At 53.9% G+C, this 9,461-nt stretch overlaps 1 protein-coding gene and 1 long non-coding RNA gene across 5 annotated transcripts; one reads left to right on the forward strand and one right to left on the reverse strand.

The window, feature by feature from the left end:
- The first annotated feature begins 125 nt into the window (after positions 1-125).
- On the forward strand, positions 126-9,002 carry smad10a (SMAD family member 10a). Of its 4 annotated transcripts, none has more exons than XM_052069853.1 (13): positions 126-1,453; positions 2,975-3,050; positions 3,875-4,118; positions 4,345-4,519; positions 4,630-4,653; positions 4,866-5,075; positions 5,594-5,830; positions 6,005-6,106; positions 6,197-6,265; positions 6,681-6,864; positions 6,969-7,137; positions 7,255-7,393; positions 7,514-9,002. In XM_052069853.1, exons 1-13 carry the CDS (start codon positions 1,450-1,452, stop codon positions 7,723-7,725), a joined length of 1,845 nt encoding a protein of 614 aa, XP_051925813.1. In that variant the 5' UTR covers positions 126-1,449; the 3' UTR covers positions 7,726-9,002. The 4 variants fall into 4 exon arrangements, with proteins under 4 accessions (XP_051925813.1, XP_051925814.1, XP_051925812.1 ...); XM_052069854.1 differs by having other exon boundaries at positions 6,212-6,265; XM_052069852.1 differs by having other exon boundaries at positions 6,005-6,265.
- Positions 1,313-2,315, reverse strand: LOC127603557 (uncharacterized). Its single transcript, XR_007963090.1, has 2 exons — positions 2,028-2,315; positions 1,313-1,844 (listed from the first exon to the last, which is right to left on the reverse strand). It is a non-coding gene; the product is annotated as an uncharacterized LOC127603557 (long non-coding RNA).
- Positions 9,003-9,461: the final 459 nt, after the last annotated feature.

Consider the following 9,461-nt stretch of genomic DNA (forward strand, 5'->3'; position numbering starts at 1 on the left):
ACCTTGAGGAAGGCAACTCTTCCATTGACATGAATCGTGCCCTCCGGTCGTAGGTTGTTGTTGCGCATGGCATTGTCTGATTCATTTGTTCTCCTGAGGCAACGTTTCCACTTGTCCTAACCCCTTGTCCAGAATGATGTCTGCCTTCTTTGACAGTGCCAGAGTGTTTGCGCCCCCCCACACCCCATGCACACCGCGCTACACCACACCAGTGGTTTTGAAATAAAACGCTTGCATTTAGTTCGCTTAGTAGTCAACGTGGGACTGTCGTGATAGTACGTCGTACAATTAAAAAAAAGATACTTTTTTCTTGAAATGTTATTTACTTTTTTCTGTTTTTAATAAAGGGCGGCCCGGTAGTCCAGTGGTTAGCACGTCGGCTTCACAGTGCAGAGGTACCGGGTTCGATTCCAGCTGCGGCCTCCCTGTGTGGAGTTTTGCATGTTCTCCCGTGGCGTGGGTTTTCTCCGGGTGCTCCGGTTTCCTCCCACATTCCAAAAATATGCATGGCAGGCTGATTGAACACTCTAAAATTGTCCCTAGGTGTGAGTGTGAGCGTGGATGGTTGTTCGTCTATGTGTGCCCTGCGATTGGCTGGCAACCGCCTAATGCCCGGAGATGGCTGGGATGGGCTCCAGCACCCCCCGCGACCCTAGTGAGGATCAAGCGGTACGGAAGATGAATGAATGAATGTTTTTAATAAATGCTGGGGTTTTTTTGTCTTGAATTTCTAATATATAATTTATTTATTTCACTAATGAAGGGTTCGGTGAATGTGCATATTAACTGGTTGGGTTCGGTGCCTCTAAGAAGGTTAAGAACCGCTGTGCAAGAGGGAAACGTTGGCAAATCAAGTTTCACGCATGTCCAACTGTGGAGATGTGGTCCACTTTGGGCTACAGTTGTAATTCGCGCCCATGCAAGTGTGTGTTGGGGGAGTGTGGGGGCGCGGGGGGGGGGGATATTCTCAGCGGCGCCACTTTAAAGAAAACAGTCTCACGGGTTTGTTAATCTCGACGAACCAGACAGACCCTGGCTGGCAAGCGTCGCGGTGAGACCCGCTCTGCGATTGGCCGAGAGCCGCGGCGCGGATGAGAGCCGGCCCACCATTGGCTGTAGCTCGTCGCGACACCGACACGCACGACGTCTCCCCTCTATTGTTATTGCGCGGTGCGCGCGAGGATCGGGCAGGATGCGCGAGGAGACGGCGAGGCTGATAAGACGATAGCGCCGGCGTGAGACACTCGAGCGAGCGAAGCGTCGCACCCGAGACCTTGAAAGCAACCGAGGTGCAATTCATGCTCGCGTCGCCGCTGCGCTAGACGGTGCCCCGACCCAGCTCGCGGAGAGCCGAGTCAACGTTCCGACGAGCCGGTCGACGCCACTGGAAGCAAATTGTCGGACAGCCCGGCGCTCTTTCTGTTCCAGTTCTTCGCCTCTCTCCGTCCGATGTGTAAGTATTCTGCATTCGGCGCGAACGCTCGCTCCAACAGCTGTCGCCGACATTTCAAGCGGAACATCATCTCCTCGATTTTGGAAGTGGAAGTTGGTCAGGAGAGCTCGAGCGATGGTCGTCTTGATCTCGAACAAACGCCGCGCCGCTGCCTCAATCGTTCGTACCCGGGTGATGTTGTGCTCCCGACATTTCATCTGTTTCAACTTTGCGCATGTGTGGTCCGCGCTGAACACTACTTGGTGTAACTGGACGTTGTGTTCATGGTGGAGGTCGACGCGTGCGTCCGTTTGAGCAAAGACTTGACAGTCGGTGTGACTCGATATTTCCGTGATGATTGATTGGCGCATTCATTTGGACAACCGTGTCCTCCAGCCGTCGAGTTTGGGGCCTGCAGGATGAACATACACAACAGCGCATTTCAGAGACGTTCTCGGGGGAGGGGGGGGGGCGACGAGCAACGGATAACCATTACATGAGAAAAAATGAGATGCCGCCTTGTTAGATACATTCTGACCACAATATCCGACCGAACAGAAGTAACCTGCGCACACGCACACAACACACACACTACCATGAGCAACTTGGACGTCTGGGTAAGCAAATGGAGAGCCCCTCGGCTCCAAACTACAATTCTCAATGTCCTTCAACTTTTTTTTTCATTCCGTCATGAGCCGGCAATGTCATGTTTTTCGGTATGCGTTTGTATCGTAGCTCACCCCCCCCCCAAAAAAAAGCCCGGCCAACGTCTTAAGCCACTGCCTTTACTTCTGCCTTATTACCAATGCTAGAGAAGGTGCGCTTGATTTGTCTACACGCCCGTCCAGTAGAGAGCCACAATTGTAAGCCACAAGTTCCGATTTTTTGGAAACGTTTCAAGGACAGTATTTAAGGGCCATCAATCAGTATTTAACGCACACCTTATAATGTGGACAGAGGTGATTTTTTTTGGTAATTTCTCTGTCACGTGTGGGGCGCCGTTACAGCTGTGCTTTACTTGTATATTGACGTTAAAGATAGTTGTCAGTAATACCAAACACAATAGTCACTTCCACGTTACATGTGGTAGCACGTTATAAGCATCGACGCCGATATGACTTGTAAAATGAAATGTAAAAGTTCCTCATTTGGTGGAGGAGAAAGCGAGACTCAATATTACGGAAGTCGGGTGCAAGTGAGTTCCAGAGTTTGGGGGCAGAGCGGGTGAAAGCTCTGCACCCCATCGTGTTGAGACGTGCCGAGGGTACACGGGGGTGGAGGGAGGATGAGGACCTGAGGGAACTCAAATTTGAAGATCAGACGGACTATAAGGAGACTCTTTTGGAATTCATTGACAAGTGTGTGATTTTAGATGGTTGCAGAACTTTTTTTTCCCCCTGTGTTTGCTCATCTGCCAAAGAAATGGTGATTTATTCGGGTTGTCGTGAAATGAATGAGCAGCTAAAGAATCTTTCTATCGATCTGGGAGACCAATAGCATTTGCGTCTTTTCATGATGCCTCTCCATCCACATTCTGCACAGGGGCTGATTCAGAACCGGGCCATCATGATCCCTGTGAACCTTCTGCTCACTCATTGGCTGAGCAACTCAACCCAAGGTGAGCAAGGCCACACGCGCTCTTTGTGCCATTTGAACTCAGTCGGGTGTTTCGACTTTCATTCGAGTGGAATGCGGCCAAAGTCGTATCGTTTGTAATTCAACATTTTCAAACGACCGAGGGGCATGGCGGCGGGCCGCTGTCAATCAAACATCAAAGAGAAGACGGTTTTCTTCTCCATTTGCTGCCTCGTGTTTTTTTTTTTTTTTTTTTGATTGAGCCCAGACCTTTGCAACCCGAGCGCAGCGCCACGCAACAATGAAAGGGCACGTGGCCTTGAAGAATCCCGCATCCGCTAAGCCAAGTATTCACCGAGATAAAGGAAAAAGAAGGCTCGGCGTTTCTCGGGACGCTTTCATGCGAAGGGAGTCGCTCGCCCTGGCCATTAGTGACGTTTTTGTTTGAGGGGAATTACGCCGTGCCGTTGGGCTGCCTTCTTTTTTGGCCGGCACGGGAAAAGGGTCGAAAAGGCTTTCCGTCGCCCGGCGTGCTCTGAGCTGTCGTGAATGTGCAGTTGGCCGATCACATGTTTGGGGTCCTTCCTATCACTGTTTGGGTTTTTCGGTGCCGGGCACCGTGACAGCTGGCGCGCGCAACTTGGCCCCCGAATGACATTGAGCACACCACCCATCTCATTGTTTGCCACCTAAAGGGCTGAGTTGAAGTCGAAAATCGGGAGTGGGGGGCCAGGGGGGGGAACGTATGGCCCGGCATGCCGACATCACGCAATCTGTGGGCAAATGTCTGGTTTCTTGTCGTTCTCGGGCTTCCTACCCCCCCCCCCCCCCCAACCTGCTAAGCCGTTCCTTTTGTGTCGTTGGCAGCGGCGTTATGTCCGCGAACCCTCCGAGTAGCAATGACGCCTGCCTCAGCATCGTCCACAGCCTCATGTGCCATCGGCAGGGCGGGGAGAACGAGGGCTTTGCCAAGCGGGCCATCGAGAGCCTGGTCAAGAAGCTGAAGGAGAAGAAGGACGAGTTGGACGCGCTCATCACCGCCGTGACCACCAACGGCGTCCATCCCAGCAAGTGCGTCACCATCCAGAGGACGCTGGACGGGCGGCTGCAGGTCAGGCAACCTGATGTCAAGCCTGGCGCCGGTTTCCCGGGCCAAATTGGGTCCTCGTGTTTGATGACGGAGCCTTTTTGGATTTGTCGGCTACTTTCTAAGACCAAGTACAGTCGAACTGTGAAAAAGGCCTTTGTGGCGACAAAGCGTGGGAAGCTAACGGCCGCCGCCACCTCGCTTCTGAACGAAATGTACAGCGCGGTGTTGATTTTGCCTTGCTTCTCAGGTGGCCGGGAGGAAAGGTTTCCCTCACGTGATTTACGCCCGGCTGTGGCGCTGGCCTGACCTCCACAAGAACGAACTCAAGCACGTCAAGTTCTGCCAGTACGCCTTTGATCTGAAGTATGACAACGTGTGCGTCAACCCCTACCATTACGAGAGGGTGGTTTCTCCGGGCATCGGTAGGTGCAAAGTATCTGAGCGCCGAGGCGCCGCGTCTTTTTGGCGCTGGCCCAAATGAGTCGCCGCCGCTCTGGTTTTGAACCTCTGCTTTTTCTGCCCCCTTTCACAGTTGGTCTCAGTCTTCACAATGCAAGTACGTCGCAGCCTACGCAGAGACTTTCTCATCTACCCTAGGCGATCGATCGATTGAGCGATCGCTCGATCGATTGAGCGATCGCTCGATCGATCGATCGGCTTGTATCCAACTTTGAGTGGCAAAATAGCATCCGTCATCTGGGAGGAGTTTTGCCAACGGATCAACGCCCCCCACCCCAAGCTCGGCTGACCTTCTGTTCCATCCTACAGTGCCCCCCGGTGGTCTGGTCAAAGAAGAGTACATCCACGACTGTATCCAAATGGATCTCCCGCCCGGCATGCCGCTGTCTGAGCACCGGGCGGCGCTCAAGCTGCCTCCCGCCGAGCACTACGGCCAAGCGCTGGCTCCCCCGCAACTGTCTGAGCCCTGCGGACCCCCGCCCGTCACCAGATACACACAGCTGCCTGTCTCACCCAAAGGTGAGCGGATATATATATATATACGCTATCGATCCGTGTTTTTTTTTTTTTTTGTCAAAGTCTCAAGCTCTGTTGGTAAAAATGCGTTTCGGATCTGGGGCAGCACGTCACAATCGTGCTTAGGAGGTCGACCTGGCACCGATAACTTTTTGGGGCTCAGGCTTCCGGAGTGGCGTCGCCATGGGTTTTCCTCTGCTTGCATGCGCGCTAGCTACCGCTGAACGGCGTTGGCCATTTTGGAAAATAATTCCGTTCTCCGAAATTGATGATTTTTTCGACATTGGGCTCGACGCGCTGTCAATCTGGGCTGTCCTCTCTTCCATCATCGACTTGCTCTTACGTTTGTTCGAGGCCAAATGTGTGGGCAAACCATTGTTGCAGTGGAAAAACGAGCAAAAAGCTGACGGCGGTCATCGTCGCCCCCCCTCCCCCACCCATGAAAGAGCCGCACTTTGGGTTCCAGTCCTGAGCGCTTGTCCCGGTGGTGATTGGGCGCGGTTGCGCACTCTCCTCTGCAGTGTCCGACTGCGGCTCCAGGCTGGCGCCGCAGGGCGGCCGCCTCGATGGCCGCCCTCAGACCGCTTCTCCGCAGGTCCGACTTGGGACTTCCCCGCCTGCGAATCACCCCGCATCTCAGCCACCTGCGCCTCAGCACCCCCAACAATCCCCTCGACCTCCTCCTCCTCTTCAATCCCACGGACAGAATGGATACAGCAGCGGCAGCAAACATTCTCCGAGTCAGGCGGCCTTCCACAGTGAGTGTCTTGATGGCACGCGTGTCAGACACCTCGTGACTTCAGACCTACACTCCAATGTGTGTGTGTGTGTGTGTGTCTATATATTTCGCTTGCACGGCTTCCCGTGCGGGTGTCGCGAATGGCCGAGCGCTAAATAGCAACGTTGCCCTTTGTGCTTTTCTGTGGTTGCAGCGGTGTGGACGGGCGGCAGCGCGGCCTCCTACGCGCCGATGGGAGCCCCGCAAAACGGGCGCGGTCAGCAGCCGACGCCCCTTCACCATCCGAACCCACATTGTGAGCCGCCGCAAAACGTCACACACACGAGTACCTCGCGAAAAGTGCTCAGTGATCATGTTTTCTCGCTTGGAATGTTTTGTGCTTTAGTTTTTGTCTTTCCAGGGTCTCCGCATCGTGGCTCAACCTCTTTCCCTCCTTCTGTATCAAATCATCCAGGTCAGAGACAAGTATTGTTGTTTTCAAGGGAGATGAAATCTTAAAATCGGCAAAAGCCCCACGATCAAACCGGACGGGGAGGCCGCAGCCGCGAGTCAATTAAAGCGCAGGCGAAATGCTGACGTCACATTAGCATGACCGCGCTAATATCAGCTTGACCGCGCTAACATTAGCTTGACCGCATGTCTTTGGATTGCGCCGCAGGTCGTAGCAAACTGGATTTGCCCAGCATTGACTTTGGAACGCTCAGAGAAGCGTGACGAAGGACATTCGCCCTTTGTTGCGATTCCGTTGTCGTCTTGACCGGTTTTCTGCTCGGCGCGGCCCGCGGCGGTTAGTTGTCAAGTGCTGTGGAAATGCAGCGGATTTGGATTTAATTCACCGCGTCTTCGCTCGGTGTTGTGGTTTGGTGCAGGACCCGAGTTCTGGTGCTCCGTCTCCTATTTTGAAATGGACGTTCAGGTGGGCGAGATGTTCAAGGTGCCCTCCAGCTGCCCCGTCGTGACGGTGGACGGTTACGTCGACCCGTCGGGAGGTGACCGCTTCTGTCTCGGCCAGCTGAGTAACGTCCATCGCACCGATGCCAGCGAGAGAGCCCGGTAGGTTGTTCTGGCATTTTTGCCGCCAACTTTTGTCGGGAGGGATTTCCGGCTTGACGTGGCGTGACCCCGCCCCCGTTTGGCTTCCTTCCTGTATGTTCCAGGCTACACATCGGCAAAGGGGTGCAGCTGGAGTGTCGCGGCGAAGGCGACGTGTGGATGCGCTGTCTGAGCGATCACGCCGTGTTTGTCCAGAGCTACTACCTCGACAGGGAGGCGGGTCGAGCCCTGGGGGACGCCGTGCACAAGATTTACCCTGGAGCCCACATCAAGGTCTGAACGGAGCCGTCAAACATGCCGCACTTTTGGCTTTTAGGTGTCAAAACTTAGGAGAAAAAAAATTGCATCGTTGAAATGTCATCATGTAAAGTTGTGTGTGTGTGTTTTAAGGTGTTTGACCTCCGACAGTGCCACAGACAAATGCAGCAGCAGGCGGCGACCGCTCAGGCCGCCGCTACCGCACAAGCGGCGGCGGTGGCGGGAAATATCCCCGGAGCGGGAAGCGTGGGCGGCATCGCACCCGCGATCGGTGAGTCCCGTCGCACCTTGCGGGCCCAAAAGATTCGATAGTATGCACTCGGCTTGCCCGGAACCAAACTGCATTGGGCGGATCTCACATGGAAGGTTTGCGCGTTTTCCTCACTCGCAGGTCTGTCCGCGGCAGCGGGCATCGGAGTGGATGACCTGCGGCGGCTCTGCATCCTGCGTCTCAGCTTCGTTAAGGGCTGGGGGCCCGATTATCCCAGGCAGAGCATCAAGCACACGCCGTGCTGGGTGGAGGTCCACCTTCACCGCGCTTTGCAGCTTCTGGATGAGGTGTTGCACACCATGCCGCTAGCCGATCCGGGGCCCGCCAACTGAGAATCCCGAAGCCGAGACGTCGCGCGGGTTGGATGGGAGCGTCTTTTCGCTTTGTGCCAAGTAGCTCCTTTCAGAGAAAGGAATTCCAATGGCAAATATATCACCTCGAGAAAAGGATGTCTGGAGCCCCCCCGCGCCAAAGTCAAGTGTCGACGTGGACGGGGGGGGGGGGGGGGGGGGAGCGAGTGCGTTTGGTCCCCTCCGCACTCGCGTTGTGCTCGTCAGCCGAACTGCGGCTCGATGGTCCTCCGAGTGCACCCTGCGCACGTATCTGTGTAGATCTTCATTCCCAAAGACTAAAAAGCCAAAAAGGTTTAGCTTTAAAGTGCCGTTGTCGCTCGTCGTAATGAACCAGTGCTAGCCTGTATTTAACCAAATGTTTGGTGGGACTCACCAAAGCCGCAATACCTCATGAAGACGGTCGTATTTTTTTTTCCTCCCTCCATGTGCTTTTCTCCCCCACCAAAATGCTCGTCGCGTCACTGACTGACGTCCGAATCCGGGATGGAGGAAAGCGTACTAAGGCGATCGATAATGTCTGGCGTGTGACCGCCATCACCAGAGACAGAAGCCCCGAGCGCTTGTCTCGTCTGACCAAAAATGTGCTTCGGACAACGGTGCCTTCCTCTCTCTTAGAGAGTGTTTCCTTCAAGGTTGTTTGAACTCTGGGAGCTTTCCTTCGTTGACTCTTGAGGATCGGGCGCCTCACTTGAGTGGGCATGCGTAAAGCCTCTGAGTCACGCCAGCTGCTCTGGTGGCCCCTCTCGCGCATCCTGCAAATTCTTTCGCAGTTTTTGTGTTGGGATTATTGGTTTGATTAATTTCCTTATTTTTAACAAATACAGTATTTTGGAGAAACCGGCGAAGCACCCAAGCCGGAATTCGTGAAGCGCCAAATGATTGCCGTAATGGAATTTAAAAGAACGACAACCGTTTTGCCCCCCCCCCCATCAACCCGGTGGCCGTTGCGTCGCTCCCTCTGCTTCTGTCTTTGCTCAGCTCATCATCATTGTTATTAGTCGTTCTTCTCAGAGGACAACGAATATACGACTGACTACTGTTGTGGATGTTGTCTTGGTGGGGTTTGAGTCGATTTGTGAGGTCTGTGCTCGCAAGTCAAAGCCCAAAAAAAAAAATTGGCCGCACACCGGCTCGTGTCTGGAAAAAGTGCGCAACTTGATTCACTTGTACCTCAAGGCGCCACCGTTTTTGATTTGGGTGGCTTGACTCTCATCGTTCTCATCGATGACTGCTAATAAAGAGAGACATTGCTCTTGTCTTGGTTCAGGTCACTGAGAAGCGCGTGGGTGGGTGTGGGGGGGGGGGGTCCACTGTCATTGGAAATACAATTACTGTCTACTACTACGCATCTCTGCCAAAAGGTTTTGCTCCCAGCTCGCCCTCGCACGTGCGTGGCGGCAAGACACCGACATCGCGAGCCTGACTTGTTTGGGATGGAGGACTGGATTGGCAAAATCACCAAGGACCAAGTAGCCTCGGATCTGGCGGCTCACATGAAGAAGAAAATCGAATGTAGCTTGTTTCAAATTTGAAAATTCGAAGCAACGCGACGTCGTTGGACGTGGACCGCGCGGACAAAGTTTATTTGGGGCTCGGGATGAGATAGAAGCACACGGCGAGAAACGTCGCGCAAGTAAGATTTGGTGTGGACGAAGTAGTAACTGGTGTGAACAAATTAGTTTCTTTCCCATCGCCCGTTCCTTGCCTTCCAGGCG

Source organism: Hippocampus zosterae, chromosome 7 (assembly GCF_025434085.1).
Source record: "Hippocampus zosterae strain Florida chromosome 7, ASM2543408v3, whole genome shotgun sequence".
NCBI classification, from domain to species: Eukaryota; Metazoa; Chordata; class Actinopteri; order Syngnathiformes; family Syngnathidae; genus Hippocampus; species Hippocampus zosterae.

Excerpts from the sequence above, each read along its gene's own strand:
- smad10a (XM_052069852.1), top strand. Across the intron at positions 5,831-6,004 it reads GAGTCAGGCGGCCTTCCACA|CGGTGTGGACGGGCGGCAGC; the intron begins GTGAGTGTCTTG and ends CTGTGGTTGCAG. Across the intron at positions 6,266-6,680 it reads TTCTGTATCAAATCATCCAG|GACCCGAGTTCTGGTGCTCC; the intron begins GTCAGAGACAAG and ends GGTTTGGTGCAG.